Source organism: Zeus faber (genome assembly GCF_960531495.2).
Source record: "Zeus faber genome assembly, chromosome: 22".
In the NCBI taxonomy this organism is placed as follows: Eukaryota; Metazoa; Chordata; class Actinopteri; order Zeiformes; family Zeidae; genus Zeus; species Zeus faber.
Window position 1 is genome coordinate 8,912,261 of NC_137209.1, and position 18,304 is coordinate 8,930,564.

General features: G+C 46.2%; 1 protein-coding gene across 2 annotated transcripts in view; it reads left to right on the top strand.

The window, feature by feature from the left end:
• The window catches only part of LOC307247272 (RNA-binding protein with multiple splicing-like), a 36,601-nt gene extending 20,087 nt beyond the window's left edge, over positions 1 to 16,514 (top strand). Inside the window, exons 5-8 of one of the 2 annotated variants that reach the window (XR_013844735.1) lie at positions 415 to 565; positions 3,314 to 3,383; positions 12,563 to 12,687; positions 13,339 to 16,514. Coding sequence is in view for 1 of the 2 variants with exons in the window: in XM_080023384.1 (XP_079879510.1) it covers positions 415 to 565; positions 1,828 to 1,955; positions 3,314 to 3,376 (342 nt within the window). In the remaining variant the exon portion in view is untranslated. Of the gene's footprint in view, positions 1 to 414; positions 566 to 1,827; positions 1,956 to 3,313; positions 3,384 to 12,562; positions 12,688 to 13,338 lie in introns of those variants that run through there. The other variant, XM_080023384.1, reaches the window with a different exon arrangement.
• The last annotated feature ends 1,790 nt before the right edge of the window (positions 16,515 to 18,304 follow it).

The window sequence follows — 18,304 nt, forward strand, 5'->3', positions numbered from 1 at the left end:
ACCAAACTGGAGAAGAAGCTAATAAATAATAATAAATTCAGATCGAGTTTCCTGCCTTGGCTATGCCCAAACTTAAGAGAACATTTTTTTAAACAGTCATTGAAGCCAAAGCCCCTTGATCGTTCAACAGCCATGAGTGGAAAGCCAATAAGCCGCAGCTCCCTGATTGTCTATTATTTTGTCGGAGTGCCGTTTTTTTTTTTGTTTTTTTTTCCCCTCGTGGCATCAAAATAATCATCATTCTCACCCTCGCCAAAACAATCGCACCGCAGGGGGTACGAACCGGACCCAAACCATCAAACTTCAAAAGAGACGGGCAGAGAAAACGCGGCTTAACACGGGAACGAGCGGGGGGGTGGGGGACAAAAGAAAAACAAATCACATGGCTTTGCTGACTTTGATTTTCGGTGTTAGGGGGTCCGGTTTGATCCAGAGATCCCCCAGACCCTGCGGCTGGAGTTCGCCAAGGCCAACACCAAGATGGCCAAGAACAAGCTGGTGGGCACGCCCAACCCCCCACCCTCACAGCAGAGCCCGGGGCCTCAGTTCATCAGCAGGGACCCATGTGAGTAGCTCCCTCGACCCGCACTTTTTAACTCCCGTTCCGCCTCTGTTGCTCCTTCTGTTGCTTGTTTTGTTGCGAGTTGGGACGACCATCGTGCTTCAAGGGTGGGGTTTGAACGCGATTTGTTTCTGCTCTGCCCACACTGGATAGGTTCCATAAACAGCGTGTCTGTCCTGTGTCTGGCTGCTTATCTGTTTTTTCGGCTGCCAAACCTTTGACTGCGTCAAGGTTTTGGGGAATTCAGCGTGTCTCTCCAAAGGCCGACCCGGCCTTAAACCTTTTGTCCCGGGGGTCAAGGAGTTGCGCCAGAGGGGAGGCGTCGGTAGAGACGAGTTCCATCCGCGGCGGATCGTGTGTACTCTTCTTCCCCAGTGACCAAGAAACGGCGCTTATCGTGGATCTTTTCTTTTCGTCAGAATATGGGCGTGCGCTTCTCGGACTCCGGTGCAACACGGAAGGAAACAATTAATGAAACCCTGACGTAGTGAGCAGGAGAGAAATTGCCGTCATTAACTGATAAGGGTTGATTACAACAGCCTTTTTTTTTTTTTTCTTTTTTTCCTCTGTTGCGATGGGACTTCACAATGTCAACAAAACGGCTGCTATGTGACGATTCTGCGAAAATGTGCACGGGCCAGAGTTTTTATTTTTTCTATTTTTTATTTATTTATTTTTAAACGTTGAGTATCCTTTGGACATAAAAACACAATTCAATCACCCTGAATCACTTCACACACTCTGCACATCACCACCGCCGCCTGAAACCCGTCACTTCACTCCAGCACTTTATTCCCAATCACTTGCTCTTACCCATAGAGCGGCCCTTCGCTCTCTGACTCGCTTTCCTCACAGTTTCTAGAGGGAATAAAACTCTCAATTCTCAGGGGAATTGAGAGCAAGGGAACTGTATTTCTTTTTTTTTTTTTTTTTCCTTTTTTTGATGTCGAAATATTTTGCAATTTTTAGGACCCATTTTGAAACTAAAAATGTTGTGGGAAAACGCATTTTGACACATTTTCAACAATTTCAAGACACATTTGCGACCAAATCTTTCCGTCTTTTAGACGGGGGGGGGGGGGGGGGAGGAGAGGAAGCTCCTTCGGAAAGCTGACACTGGCACCTGCACTGCACCTCCACCACCACCACCCTTTTCTCTCTATCTCCACCCATTCATCCACCTATCCACCCATCCACCCACCCGCCCGCGCATCCACTGGCCACCCTCCTCACTCCACTCCTCCTTCTTATTCTTCTTTCCACAGATGAGCTCACAGTGCCTGCTCTCTATCCCAGCAGCCCAGATGTGTGGGCATCTTACCCGCTGTACCCGGCAGAGCTGTCGCCGGCCCTCCCACCCGCTTTCACCTACCCCTCCTCGCTCCACGCTCAGGTAACCTGCACACCCCCCCCCCACACGCCCCTCCACCCCCCCGCCCACACTCCCCTCCATCCCCACTCCACCTCCCCTCCACTCCCGAGAAACCAGCTGGAGATGTTTTACTCTGCTCCACGCCTTCATCTGAAAACCACCATCTCTTTTATTTATAAGACAGTAGAGACCTTGTTTTTTTTTTTTTTTGCGAAACCAAGCTTTTTGGAAACTTACCGGTTTTTGTCCATCTGAACCTATACATATATAAAGGTCTCTGTACCAAACAAGTTGTGTCTCGTTTCTCGAGTTTGGTCCGCCGGTGTCCCGACAGAGCCGGTGTTTGATCCGGACGTTCCTAGAAAAAAAAAAAAAAAATGGCCCTGCGGATTCACCCTTTTTCATCCTCCGACTCCTCTGTTTTTCTGTTCAGTTTTGGTGTTTGAACCCGTTAAGTCTTCTCATCTGCGGCGCTCACAAGGAGAGCGCATTATCGATTGCGATTCTGCTGCTGAAGCCGGCTCCCAGGAGACAGAAGAATATTGATGATAATAATAATTGTTCTATTGCCATTTTCGTAATTCGATCGCTCTTTCAAGTTCGGACGGAGCGCCCGCCGCGCTCCACATGTTCTCACCACCGATGCGTAATGCCGTAATGTCTCTGCGTCCGGCCTTTTTTCGGGGAGAGATCTCACAGAGAGACTATTTTTCTTTTTTCTTTTCTTATTTTTTTTTCTTTGATATTAGGAGGGGCTTCATTAGCAATCATACATATTTCAGTATATAATTCAGATTCTCTGGGAGGTTATTTAAGTGAAAAGGGGGCCTCCGGGAATGGATCGGGGGCCGAATCTCTGATGTCAAAATGTGCTCGGGCTGAATCTGCCTCGCTGGGCATTTTTGTCTTTCCCATGCTTTCGCTGTGTGAGCATGTGCACTCCGGCGCGCACACACACACACACACACACACACACACACACACACACACACACACACACACGGTGATATATAAAGAGAATGAGCTTTCATGAGATCAGCATTTGGTAAAATAAAAGGCAATACTGGTTCTGTTCAAAGCAGCTTCCAAATGTTTATGAAAGAAGTGAAAGAAGTTACTTTGCTCCAATCGTCAAGATTCTTGTGAGATTGTCATCTCACAAGAATTATTATGGAGTGCTGGATTTGTTGAAATAACATCGTAAAAAGGCAGAGAATATATCACATGTGTTTGCAAGAATCCTAAACAGTGCTCTGTGAACCATATATACTGTGTGTGTGTGTGTGTGTGTGTGTGTGTGTGTGTGTGTGTGTGTGTGTGTGTGTGTGTGTGTGTGTGTGTGTGTGTGTGTGTGTGTGTGTGTGTGTGTGTGTGTTTAGATCCGCTGGCTCCCACCTGCAGATGGAACTCCTCAGGGATGGAAGTCCAGGCAGTTCTGCTGAAATACGTGTGAGTAACCGCAAACACAGTAACCCAGCCCTGCTATGATAAAGAGTTATGCATCGCAGTGTTTGGAGTGAACATCTCCACGAGCTGCGTCCTGAACCTAAATTACCATTAAACTTTCCACATCGGGTAGCAAGTAAGTCATGTAAGCAAATTAAGGTTTTGAACAAATCAAAACACAGGTCCTCTCATCCCGTGATCAGAGATTGAAGTGGGCCGGTACTCACCGGTGTGCCGTACCGGCACTTTTTACTCTTTGTGGTACCAAGACTTTTTCTTGCGCATGGGCACTTCTCACCAGCTGCTGGTACTCAGTTCTGCCCTCTCAAGTGGACAAATCAAGTGGACATATTGTAAAATATCATCATGTTTTATTGAGTTGGAGTGCCCTTTTCTTTCCTTTTTAAAGGGGACCGATGCAAAACTCGCTTTTTCAGTGCTCATGCACACACATTTGGGTCTCTGATGGAACTACTAACACACAAACTGTAAAATAACACAACCGGGTCGTTTTTTTGTGAGCTGTCTATTTCAGAAAACATGTGTTTGAGCAAGCCGTGTGTGTGTGTGTGTGTGTGTGTGTGTGTGTGTGTGTGTGTGTGTGTGTGTGTGTGTGTGTGTGTGTGTGTGTGTGTGTGTGTGTGTGTGTGTGTGTGTGTGTGTGTGTGTGTGTGTGTCCAAGTGAGGACTGTACTGTAGGCTGTGGCGCGCCATCCGCTCCGCGTTTCACCTAAGAAGACCCTGGATATTTATTATGGATTTTTATTTTCTGACGTGTCCGTAATTGAATGAAGCAAAAAAACGCCCAAGTCCCGCCGTGCTCCAAGCTCCCGGACACCGTGGTGAAAGTCAGAACTTGCTTTTAAATGCGGCCTTGCAGATCTAATATGAGTGAAGATTCAGCAACTGCATTCCTTATTTCCCGCCTCAAATTAGTTCAGAAACACATTGTAGCCTACTGAGAAGGTGAAATCGATGAACGTTTACAGAGAAATACAACGGAATCCGGAGTAAAGCTCAAATCCTATTGGCTCACACAACTCGGGGCCTCAGGAGGCTGCCTCCTCCCACTGAAACTAAGAAGCTCGAATGCATCATCTGAGTGGTATTTTCAGCACAAAACTTTAAAAACCTTTTTTTGGGGACCCCAGAGACCATATTACCTTGTTGTAAAGGAGCATAATAGGTCCACCTTAATTATTAGAATGCACAAGCTGTGAGCTCTTGCTCAGGGGGTTGCCATAACGTACGTCATTGACCATATATGGACACGGACGGGGTATTACTTCAGATTGTGGGCATCCATGTTTGCGGTTTCTATTTCGCACCTTTTTGGTGGAAACAGCTAGTGTCACTTATCATCTATTTCACCAAGTCAAGTCACACTTTATTTATAAAGCGCATTTCACACCAGTTCTGCTGCCATCGTTGGTAAAGCCTGCTGCCGGCGCTCTCTGGCTCGGGCGGTTTCAGAAAGTGCTCCAAGTCTGTATCGGGTCAAGAGACAGCAGGAAGTGACGCTCCGCGTTCCACGGCAACTCTGAAAAACTTTGTCTGTAGTCGCCATGGAGACGTAACATCACATTACAGAGTGGTTCAAAACAACGTTGTACGTGTTAAAGAAATAACGATCTATACAAAGGGAGCATTGTTCACCGCGCCACCATGTTGCCGTGATGTCAGGCCTGTTATCTAAGTAATCTCGGGCGTGAGCGATCAGCTCTGAAATCCCAACTTAAATGGCAAATTAAATACCCCCCTCCCCCACTCCCCGCCGCCAACATGTGAATAAGGCACTTACCGGCACTTATTTTTTTCCACTTCAAGCGCTGCCCCTCAGCTGGACTTTCACCCTCAACCTCAAACTTCACATGTTACAGATGATTCTCCCGAGTGAACCCATGTGTCTTCTTTTTTTTTTTTTTTTTTTTTGTTCTTGTTTTTCCATCGCACAGTTGGGGGTGGGGTGGTGGGGGGTTGCTGCTAATGGCCGTGGGAGAGGAAACGCCGCACTGCGCTGCTCTTTGAAAACGCTTCGATAAATGTTATGACACTCGCCGTAAACAGGCGCTGAAATGTTCCCAAACATTTTGTTGAGGGTGACGCGTGTGGCGGCGAGAGCCTCGATTTTCTGTAACCGGACCAGGAATCGCCAACCAAGGTTTTATTCAGAGGGTGCATTTACATAAACTAGGAATTTGTTGGGGTGAGGTTTGGTGCGTTTCACTGCAAACGATGGGAAAAAACACAACAGTCCGAAAAAATGGAAGATACATTTTTTTTATCAGATCAATGACATAAAAAGTAAAGTAAAAATGGAATAACACATTAAAATAAAAATTGTCAAATGTATACAAATAGAAAATAGTGACAAACAGAAATAGTGACAGATATACAAAAAATGTACAGAATATGCTAAATGCAATGCACAAGATCAATTATTGTTCATGGTATATGGGGTATAAATTATAATTTTTTTAATTTTTGTAACCTTATTTTTTTGATCGCTGTTCAGTAGTGCCATGGGGCAACCGCCTCGCCGCTCGATACTAAAAGACCCCGATGGCTCGGGTCCTGATGAGAAAATGAGAAGGAGACCAAAATGAGACCCGAGGAAAGAGTTCCAGCCCCATCTGAGAAGGAAAACAACCCTGCTTGCATGACTCGCGGAGCAAGCAAAAGATGGCGCCGTCGTGGCTGCGAGGTCCCCTCTTATCAGCCTCCCACCACGGGAATGTCACGTTCTGCCCCCCCGCACTGCCCACCCCCCAACGCACACACGGCGCTTTCACAACAAAGGACAATGCGGCGGCGGAAACTCCTCCCCGCCACCGCCGCCAGGTGAGCGATAACTCCCGAGCGGAGATCGGACGTTGAGGGCGCCCTTAAACGTCCGCCCACCTTCGAGACGTCCTGGGGAGACCCGCTCCTGGGGCGGGTGGGGGTTTCCGATGTCAGTTCTTCCAACTGCAGAACGCCTTAAGGAATCAAATTTAGGCTTTCCAAATTTCTGATTTACCTCGGCTTTGGAAGGGATGATTGATGACGTCACACACACAAGGCACACACGCTGCATTTTAAACATTTAGCGAGATGAAGGACGCTCAATCTCTGAAAGTGGTGGGTAAGGTTATACACCACAGAGAGAAATAATTTCATTAGTTTCTTTTCGTTTAGGGCCATACGCAGTAAAATACCTGCAGCGCATGACAGATATATTAGGGGATGATGTCATCCGGAATCCATATTTGTATTGAAGACGCTGGGTGTCTGCAAAATAGGAGAGCAGGGTTGGATCTTTATACGGTAATTGAGTTTGATCGCGGTTGATTAAAGGACTTGGAGGAACGGTGAAAGGAAATGTTTTATAAAATGTAGTGTAGTGGAAAATACGATCAGAGCATCATCACTGTCCAAAATAATAGTTATCTTGTACAGTGAGACACTGAGGGGGTTTATAAGGTACCGTGGAGAAAAAGAAGAGAAAAATCAGCTGATCATGGTCATGACACTTGGTTGGCGTGCTCTGGACGAACAGAAAGAACTCTGTTGTTCTCCCCGAAACAAACAAACCACAAAGGGAGGCCAATGCTCCTCTGGTTCGTCTGCGTCTTTTTGCTGCTTACTGTGTGTGTGTGTGTGTGTGTGTGTGTGTGTGTGTGTGTGTGTGTGTGTGTGTGTGTGTGTGTGTGTGTGTGTGTGTGTGTGTGTGTGTGTGTGTGTGTGTGTGTGTGGCGCCAGTCACCTAAGCCCCCTTCCTCCCCCTTTCAAAGACGGGAAGAAACAGGAGGAAACATGTTCTCCAGAACCCTCCGGGAGTCAACAGGGAGGGTTTTGGGGGAGGGGGGTGCGGTGGGAGGAGGAGGCGAGCACCAATTCACAGAATGAGAGATGCCCCCCCCCCCCCCCCCCCCCGAGCCCGCACCGTGAGTGTTGGCATGTCATTAGTGTGTCTATATTAGGAATACGATGAGAAGTCCATTCAAACGCGGTGGTTTGGTGTTTAGGGCAAGTATGCTTTCAGAACATCATTAACAAAACAGAAATGCCAAAATGTAGTAACATAATAATTATAATAATAATAATAATAATAATAATAATATGATATTAATGAAATAATCATTGTATATTATATAAATAAATATTACATTAAAAAATATTTTTAAAATATTATATAATACTTTTTATAGATATTCTATGTTTATAAAAAGTCGCAAGTGGAGGAGGCTTGCTTTTATGTGTCGTACATCGTATAGATCTGTTGCTGTTGCCTCCCCCCACCCATAGATGATAATAATCCCAATGAAATATATTACAATATATTACCTATATTATATAAATAATATATTACCTACATTATATAAATAATATACTACCTACATTATATACATAATATATTACCTACATTACCTTACATTACCGACATATATAACCTACATTAGATATATTTTCATTTCAGATATATTTAAATCTAAATATAATATTAGAACTATAAATTTTTATTATATAAATATAAATCCAAATTCGGTTTGTCTGGATTTTCCTCTAAATAAAGTATTTTGTTGCATTTCTTCTTGATGCCCATAACGTTTTGAGTAACACGTGACAGATGAGAGGAGGGGGGTATTTTAAGGGGTATTTTGGGCGTTTCCCAAAATACCCCTTAAAATCTATAAATCCAAATGAACTATGTCAGCATGTGCTCTGCCCATAATGTTTTGAGTAGCACATGACACTGAGGAGGGGGGTATTTTGGGGAATTTCCCCCCTGCCCCCTGGGCAGCTCAAACAGGACGGGGGGGGGGTAAAAACAAAAAAAAGAGGGTGGGGCTTAGAGAAAATAATTACTCCCACTATCTAAGGAAGGAGGAAGTCATTGGTCCGGTCAGAACGTCCCAGTGGACGAACTCCGGTCGACAAACATCAACATCCCTGCATCCGTTCCACAGTGGGGTGTGGGAAGTGGAGTGGGATCCTATCTGTGCTGAGACGCCCATTTTAGAAATCTACTGTCACTATACAGCAGGCAAATGGGACCGATGTCCCCTCCACCCTAAAAATTAGACCACTAGATTCACACACACACACACACAAACACACACACACACACACACACACACACACACACACAGAACTGTGTCATCATTCTTGGGACTATCTTGAAAACAAATGCAGTGGAATATTCATGCTTTTAGACAAAGAAATGGATATGGATGTTACGTAATGCAGATAATACACTTCCAAGGAAGGTGTAACGTAATCAGAAACCGTTTAGTTAATCGTATTAGATTCGATAGGTCCTTTCTTCATCCCCAGGGGGGAGGGAATAAATGTGTTGCATTAAGTGTTAAATGTTTAAGCGTAAAAAAATGTAAAGGTACACAATAGACTTGTGACTAGACATTAAACATCTGGCGGGAGGTAATAAAAATATATATAAATTGAGAGAAAAAAAATATGTACACACAAATTGCCCTGTTTATTTGCGTGTTGCCATACCATAAATCCAGGACTGCTCAGGGTGTCCTACAGCTCCAACACTTTGAGCGTCTACCCCCTCTTTTCGGGACATCACCGAGGTAGCAGCCAGGCCATTGATTCAGTATCCGACCTGGTATTAATTAACAGCACTGAGGACGTGCTGTACCTGTGTCACCTACGACCGTTACAACAGTCTGTCGGTCTGATAGTTGGCTGTGAGGCGAAGTGAGTTACCATCCCGAGTCACAATATCAAGATGAGTCACTGCCACTCACTCATGCTGCAGACATCCAGTCACAGTAAATCAACGTTTTTGGGTGCGTGCGTGCGTGCGTGCGTGCGTGTGTGTGCGTGCGTGTGTGTGTGTGTGTGTGTGTGTGTGTGTGTGTGTGTGTGTGTGTGTGTGTGTGTGTGTGTGTGTGTGTGTGTGTGTGTGTGTGTGTGTGTGTGTGTGTGTGTGTGTGTGTGTGTGTGTGTGTGTGTGTGAAAACAGCTGGGGTGAGATGGCGTCGAGGGTCTCTTTGCTCCGAGTGCGCGGGAGGACGACGTTATTCAGCGTTATTAATCACCCGACCATTTTGAAAAGTACGCCACCACGTGTGTGCTCAAACAGGTCGCAAGGCTGCTTGGTCCGTAGACGGTCTGCTTTTCTTTTTTTTGTTTTAGATTTCCTCCGCAAATTTACAATACTGCGAGGCTTTCCGGGTTATATTTTTGTGTTGTTCGATCATGTTTGCGTCATCATTTTTCCATGTTGGAGAATTTTCGCTGATCCGCCCGCGCACTCGAACAGAGTTGGACACAAAAACAACATAAAAGTCGACGTTAATGCCTCGTGAAGTGGAGGGAAAGGTAATCTGGATTTTCCACCTGATCACACATGGCGGGACTGCAGAGAGAGAGAGTGTGTGCGTGTGTGTGTGCGTGTGTGTGTGCGTGTGTGTGTGCATGTGTGTGTGTGTGTGTGCGCGCGTGTGTGTGAGTGCATGTAACCAGATTATGCACCTGGGTGAGTTTGAGCTGTGTGTGTGTGTCATCTGGCTCCCTGCCCTGCGGGGCATATTGGCCAATAGCCCGACAAAGCCAGTGGTTCCTGTGCAACTTTGGACTAACTCCCACCAGGGAGCAGAGGGCCAGCTGAGGCCCACTCTAATAAGGATGTGGGGCTTTATCCTCCCACCCCCCACTGTCAGATCACACACACACACAACCAGCCAACTGTACAGCGACAGCCTTGTGTCTGTGCTTGGTCTCGGGGGAAGAGATACAAATCAACAGCTGCATTCGCCACCACCCGGCATCACCGGCCATGGCTGGTATGTGGAAAACACAGTGCGGGCCTAAAGGCTTTCCATTGGATTAGAGCGGCTTCTTCTCACAGCCTCTTTGTGTGTGTGTGCGTGTGCGTGTGTGTGTGTGCGTGTGCGTGTGCGTGTGTGTGTGCGTGTGTGTGTGTGTGTGTGTGTGTGTGTGTGTGTGTGTGTGTGTGTGTGCGCGCGCGTGTGTGTGCGCGCGTGTGCGTGTGCGTGTACGTAGGTAAAGCTGTGCCCGGACGTAGTAGAGGAGAGAAAAAAAAAATCAAACGGCGGTCTGAGACGGAGGGGAAACCAAACTCCCACCTTGGTGGGGTAAGCGCTTAATCTGGCGGGTTTTGTTCAAAACGCCGTCCCCGCCAGACGAGCGACGTGATAACAGAACGTCTGTGCCGTGCCCTCCCCTTCTGCTGCCGAAGCCACGCTTGCGGCAGCTCCTGAGATGGAGGTAATAATGTCATAGCCGTCTATTATCTCCTCGGGAGCAATTGCCAGCTCTTCTCCGTGGCATACTGTATATCTGCGACACCAAACCCCCTCCCCCAACGGCAAAAAAAAAAAAAAAGACCCCTGAACCTAATTACTTGGATAGAAGTTGGATCCGGGAGAAGCCGAGCCTCCCGTCTATCCACCGCCGCCCCCAACCCCCTTCCCCGATATGGCGCTTGTTTACCTATCTCACGTCGCGCGCCAGGGCCACGTTATTGCATGTAACACATTAAGCCTGCGAATCACTAAACCTTTCCCTAATCCGCAGAGACGTGCTCAATGATCAACCCAATCTTTTAACCTCGGCGCCTCAGCCAGAACAAATAGGGTGGTCTGGAAGTATGCGTCGCCTGAGCTTAGCCAAGCGGCTGTATAATGCATCGATTCCCTCGCCCTTGATTGAACACGTGGCAGCCTATTAGCCAGGCCAGCCGTGCCCAGGCATGTTACCTCCAAAACACGCCGCCGCCGCCGCCCCCCTTGGAAACAACAAAAAAAAACAAACAAAAAAAAACCTTTGTCTGCGTCTTTGTCTGTCGCTGCCTGGTTTTATCGCAAAGCCGTGTCGGCTTTTCACGTTTATTGTTTCGAACCGGTCTCGTCTGTCGAAAAAATCCAGTCGCCTCTAAATCCCTTAAATATATCTATTTTGGGGGCCGAGGGGAATGCCGTTGCGGATTTTCCTGTTGAGAATGAATTATGACGGATGGGGGTGATGGAGTAACGTGTTGATATTATCAGAGTTCTTCAAAGGATGGGTTCGCTGTTTTTCAACCCCCGGGGGCTTATTATGATGCTGGTTCCCATCGTTGGGAACTGTTAGGCACGACCTCGCTGAGCGCTTTCACACCGCTGAGAAACTTACCACTCTGCTGCAGCTTCTTCACCGTTCTTACACTCAGTCCAATGAAGCGTTTGAAGTTTCTCTTTTCCAAAACTCACGTTCTAGTCCCATGTGTTTTTGTTGTTTTTTTTGTTTTTTTGGTTTTGTTGTGTTTTTTACCATAGCCAGGACTCAACTACCTGTTTCTAGTCTCTAGTCATTTAAACCCTAAGAAATTGGAATAACCATATGAACACTATCTGACTGTGTTGCTTGTTTCCCATTTTCGCTTAGTAACTGTAATAGTGCATTTTATTTAAAACGCCGTTTTTTTTCCATTGCCATAGCCAGGAGGAAGCGGCTCAACTTCCCGTTTCTAGTCTCTAGTCAATTAAACCCTAAGAAATTGGGTCAAACTTATGAAGACTATCTGACTACGTTGCTAGTTTCCCATTTTTGCTAAGTAACTGTAATAGTGGGTTTTATTTAAAACACAGTTTTTTCCATTGCCATAGCCAGGAGGAAGCGTCTCAACTTCCTGTTTCTAGTCTCTAGTCATTTGAACCCTAAGAAATTGGATAAACCATATGAAGACTATCTAACTATGTTGCTAGTTTCCTATTTTCACGAACTTTAATACGGCATTTTATTTAAAAATGCCTTTTTTCCATTACCATAGCCAGGAGGAAGCGATTCAACTTCCTGTTGCTAGTCTCTAGTCAGTTAAACCTTGAGAAATTGGATAAAACTTATCAAGACTATCTGAGTACGTTGCTAATTTCCAGTTTTGGCAGGAGGAGATTTGACGTCTCTTTAAGATTTAAATGTTTCCGCCATTGGACTGCATCTAAGCCCAGTGAGTAGTTGCAGCAGGGTGGTAAGTTTCTCATGAGTGTGCTGTGAGCAGTTCTAAATGATGGGAACCTACATTTTCACAAGGCCTGGGTGGAAAAATGTGGAACCCATCCTTCATTTTGTGGTTTCCGTGTCCATCGCTTTGCGATGGGCGCACAGAAGGAACCCTCCACGGAGGTTTGAAAGCTCTGACACGAAAGCCTCCGCCGCTGCTCCCCCAGGTTCCTGATGTGTGATGGTGGCCGCGGCCGGCCGTGATGGGCGTTGCTGACTGTTCCTCGTGTCCCATGAGAAAAAAACCCAGGAGGATTGACCTGACCCCGCCCTCACCGAGCCGGGACCGTCGGTAAGTCGCCAAAGCGGGCTTTTGCGTTTTGCGGGGTGGGAAAAAAAACAACAACTCCGGCCTCAAAATGTCCAGGTCACACCTTGGCCCCCACCCCCGCCCCGCCCCCCGGCTGTTGTTGCCGCCTTGGATCCGAAAGTGTAGATTTGGTGGGGGGGGGAAAAAAAAAAAAGCTGTGAAAACCCAAACGGTGGCCCCGCCAAAGACGCTCACTGGAATCAGCTGAACACGGAACGGTCGTATTGACACTGTGTCGGCTTTCGTTTGTGCGCCTCAGGCTCCTCGCGGCAAAACAAAAGCCGGCGGACGACTGTCTGTGGGTTAAAGCGGCGTGTGTGTGCGTGCGTGCGTGCGTGCGTGCGTGCGTGCGTGCGTGCGTGCGTGCGTGCGTGCGTGCGTGCGCGTGCGTGGTCTTGTGACGGCGTCTGAAAGAAATGAACGTGAGCGCGAGAGAAGGATCAATGTTCCTTCGCGTGTGTGTAACGTGTGTTTCAAGCTACGGCAGGAAGCCTCGTGTGTTGGTGTGGCCCCGGTGTTTTCATGAGTCTGCGTGTGTACACGGTTTGGGCGGTGTGACCATGGCAACCGCTCTCTCTCTCCCACCCCCCCCCCTCACCCTCTCTCCCCCCTCTCTCTCTCTCTCTCTACCAGGCAGCAGCAGAGCATCATGGGCCTCAGGACAAACTAGACCCAGCTTCCATCACACATCGAGCCCCCCCCTTGACCCAACCCTCTTTTTGTACTGTTACATACTCAAGATTAGACCTCTTAAATAGGACGTCACCGGTGTCCAAATATGGGACTCAAACGGCTCCCAAAGCGATTTCTCTTCGGGGGGAGGCGAGTGGAGTTTTCACGTATTACGTCTTCCTGGCGTTCTTGTGTTTCTTGCAGGCTTTTCCCGACTCTGGACACCTCTGCCGTAGTTTTCCAGGGGAGCAGGGGAAACGCCTTCCCCCGGGGGGGGGGGGGGGGGGGGGGGGTTAAATATCAACCTCGACCGACGATAACGTTCCTCGTGAATCCCGGTTATATTGTTGCGTCTCCCTCGTTAAATCATCGCTCGTCGGCTATTTCTGCTGTAGTTTCTTACCCGGAATCGACTTTTACCGAGCGCCACACGACTCCAGGAGTTTGGACTTCTTTTTTGAAGAGCTTTCAAAGTCTGTCCCTCGGGTTTGGAGGAGCTCGCGTCGAAACAGCGGACGTGGACTTCTATCTGAAAACATCCGTCCATTTTTTAATTTATTTTTTATTATTATTATTGGGTTTTTTTGTCCCCCTCTGGAGAAATATCCTCTCTTTGGTACCGCAAGACGATATTTAGGAGGTCTATGATGAGGTCTATGATGAGGTCTATGACTGGCGGCACCTTGGGTACACTGACTATCAAGCCTTCTTCCTGGCTCCCCCCTCCCTCCCCCCAAAACCAAAGGTACGAGGGCGACGTGCTGCAGGTACAATCAGCCAATTGGCATCATCATCCCCTGTGTAAAGACAGACTGTTGAATAAAGTTTGTTTTGTTTTTGTTTTTTGGGGGTTTTTTTTGTTTCCGCCCCTAAAAGACGGGATAGAGTTTATGCAGTAGCTTCGGAAGGCTTTAAGGTGTGGCAGTGTGACCAAAGTGCTTCCCCAGGTAACGTCGCTCTATGATAACGATCATTACTATTCTGTATATCATTCATATTAATGTTATTGCGATTATTAAGTACGTGTCGAAGCATGAATTTGCAGAAAAGAAATCAAGAAAAAAAAAAAATGAAAAAAAAACAAACAACCGATGCTGTAAATTTTTAGATATTTTAAAGAAATACAAAAAGGTATTTTTGTAATCAAGCCGATGTTTGGAATGGTCGATTGATTGATTCGTGTTTTGTGATTTAAGCGTGTGTGAGGGACTTGTTGTTTTGTAAAACCTCAACTTTTCCTACTTTTTATTTTTTATTTTTTATTTTTTTCCTTTTTTTCGTTTCGTGTCCGTGCCATTTTATCGAGAGGGAAAAAAAACAACAAAAACGACAACGACAAAAAACGAACAAACAAACAAAAAAAATGGACGGTTTCAGTTATCCGCTCCGTCTGAGGGGGTTTTCTCGACGCTGTAGATTTTAGCGATTGGAGTCGAACTGAACGGTTGAAAGGGGCGTTGACCCCCGAGACCCCGTTATAATTAGGAAGCGAATAAAAAAGACCAAAGGCATTTCTTTTTTTTTTTTCCATTCTTTTTCGTACACTGGAGAGCGCTCTGGGCTTTTGGGATGATTCCATTTCTGGACCGCTTTTGTAGTCCTCGAGTCTCGAGTCTTCATATGAAGTGTGATATTTGATTTAATTTCTTTCGTGTCTCTTTTGGTGTCACTCCAAAGGGTAGCTCCGTATCTGAAAAGACGATTCGTTTTATTTCAGGTTTTTTTTCAACATCCTTTTCCTTCTTTTAGTCTATTTTCAGCAAAGCCCAATGTGATTCAACCTTAAATCTGAATTTAGGTACTGTAGTGACGATTGGAGTGTCGTTTAATCTTCAGTCTTTATTGGCCTGCAATAACTTTTAGTTTAAATATTTTTGTGCCATTATGTCGACAATAACTTTCGTCTTTGAATTTTTTGAGGCCAAACTCTCAAATTTCTCGTACAAATGGGAACATTGACTGTAATTTTACTGTTAAAAGTACGTGTCGCATTTTACAATGATGTAACACTTCATAACCGACCTAGGAAACACTATCATACCCAATATGCTACGAAAATATCCGACTGGTTGAACTGTATTCTGTGTTTGTACTTCCTTGATATACGATTATATACAAAATATGGACATTTTATGAACCTATAATGGACTTTTGAGGCAATTTTGGTTTGAATCCAGATGCAAATTTGGAGCTGAGCCAGACACAGTCTATCAGAACAACTTTTTACTCTGTGTGTGTGTGTGTGTGTGTGTGTGTGTGTGTGTGTGTGTGTGTGTGTGTGTGTGTGTGTGTGTGTGTGTGTGTGTGTGTGTGTGTGTGTGTGTGTGTGTGTGTGTGTGTGTGTGTGTGTGTGTGATGGTTTTTAAATTTTTGTTTTTTTTTAAGGATATCATTTTTTTATGTCCATTAAATGATGTCTAACATATAATTCAATGTAAGTATTAATATAAGTTTGATTGTTTATTTGTCGGATGTTTCTGACTGCTTCTTTTGTGTTGTTTTTTTGTTTTGTTTTGTTTTTTTGGAAGAATTGAAATATATTTGATATATGAATACTGTTTTACCTAGGATAATTCACTGTGAAATCCAGCGATTAGAAAAATAAATAAAATAAAAATAAAAATTTTAAAAAGAAGGAAAACAAAAAAAAAAAAGAAAGGGAACAAAAAAAAACGACTGCCAGGGTGTCTTTGTCCAGCAAAGGATATACTGGAAATGAACACCGGTCCCTACTTCTGTTTGTGGAGAAGAGGAAAAAAAAAAAAGTAAAAGAAACTGCTGTTGTTTTCATTTGCCGTGGGATTTCTCGTGTGTTCTGTGCATGTTCATCGCATGTGTGTGTGGTCTTTTTTCGTTTTTTCCCCCCCTTCTTCTTCTTCTCCTTCTTTCCCGCTTTTCCCAACGCATACAGTACTGTTGATATTTATGTGTTGTCGCCGCTGTGAGGAGAAAGTACTTCAGTGAATTGCAGATGGTTGTTTTGTCGAAAGCCAAAAAAAAAAAAGTGATCAAAAAAAAACAGCTAACGTTTTTATGGAGAGAGAGTGAGGAAAAAAGAACTGAAAAAAATGTAAAAGAAAATGTGAAATGAAGACATTTCAGGTCATCGTCCATTAAAGGCTGATGTCGTCCCCGTTGTCTCGGCTCCGTTTCTTGTGTCCAAACGGGTTCTTTCTTCCGTCCGGCTGTCGTGGGAGCACATGTGACAAAACCGAAAAGAACGAAGATGAGACTGTGCTCCTTCTTTGCTTCTCACACCTCCCCTGCAGTACAAGTACAGTGCGCCGTACCGGTGCCCAGGGCCCCGGGGGAGCCGCAGACCTCTCCACACCCTCTGTAAGAATAGCCCGTCGGAGCCCCCGGGGGACGGAGGGCATAGAGGCAATTTAGCTTCTTTCTATCCCTGTCACTCTTTCGCTCTCCCACTCTCTTCGTTTTCCACCGCGAGAGGGAAGCGTTCACCACTCTGTCCCATGACAGCCACAGTGGAATAGACCACGGTCTCCCATCCAACACATACACACACACAAACACACACACACACACTCTGCACTATTACGTCATCAGGGAGGTGTGTGTGTGTGTGTGTGTGTGCGCTTTAGTAGTAAAGGCGTGAAGGCATGCACACGTGGAACGCCCCCAACTGGCAACACTTTATAATGGCGTTACTCCCCTCGACAAGTCCATTAGAGAGGTGTGGCTGCGTGCCCACCGCTGCAGCTGCGGTTTTCTGGACCGAAAGCAGATTTGGGAAGCTTCGTCTTGGATGAGGTCGTCGCCGCGACGCCAGTTATGCTTGCGACTCGGCTACTGCGGCCTGTGTGCTTCGCTCCAACATGCTTGACGCTTGATCTGGCAACCCAAACGTTGGAATAGCAACGAGTATTCCTTCACGATGACTGACGAAGGTGGTCCATGTGTTATGCCGACAGTCTTGCACACAGCAGCTACTAACCCCCAAATTCTGTCCCGTAACCACTGTATAGCCGGTGCGTTGCCAGATTATTAATCCAATGCAAGACCTCTGAAGGTGTCCTGTGGTATCTGGCACCAAGACGTTAGCAGCAGATCCTTTAAGTCCTGGAAGTTATGAGGTGGGGGCCCCATGGATCAGGCTTGCTGTTCCAGCACATCCCACAGATGCTCGTTGGGATTGAGATCTGGGGGATTGGGATTCCAAGTCAACACCTTGAACTCTTTGTAATGTTCCTCAAACCATTCCTGAACATTTTTTGCAGTGTGGCAGGCCGCATTATCCTGCGGAAGGAGGTCACCGCCATCAGGGTATACTGTTGCCATGAAGGGGTGCACTTGGTCTGCAACAATGTTTAGGCAGGTGGTACGTGTCAAAGTAACATCCACATGAATGCCAGGACACAAGGTTTCCCAGCAAAACGTTGCCCAGAGCATCACGTTGCCTCCACCGGCTTGCCTTCTTCCCATAATGCATCCTGGTGCCATCTCTTCCCCAGGCAAACGACACACACACACCTGGCCATCCACACGATGTAGAAGAAAACGTGGTTCATCAGACCAGGCCATGTTCTTCCATTTCTCCACGGTCCAGTTCTGACGCTCACGTGGCAATTGTAGGCATGGACACTCTGACAGGACCTGGTCTGATGAGTCAAGTTTTCTTCTTCATCATGTGGTCGGGGTTAGGGTCCGATGGAGCATCTGTGGGATGTGCTGGAACAACAAGCCCGATCCATGGGGGCCCCTCCTCACAACTTCCAGGACTTAAAGGATCTGCTGCTAACGTCTTGGAGCCAGATACCGCAGGACACCTTCAGAGGTCTTGTGGAGTCCATGCCTCGACCGGTCACAACTGTTTTGGCAGTATGAGGGGAGCGACACAATATTAGTGGTTTTTAGTGGTGTTTTTAATGTTGTGGCTCATCTGTGTGTGTATAAATATATATATTGT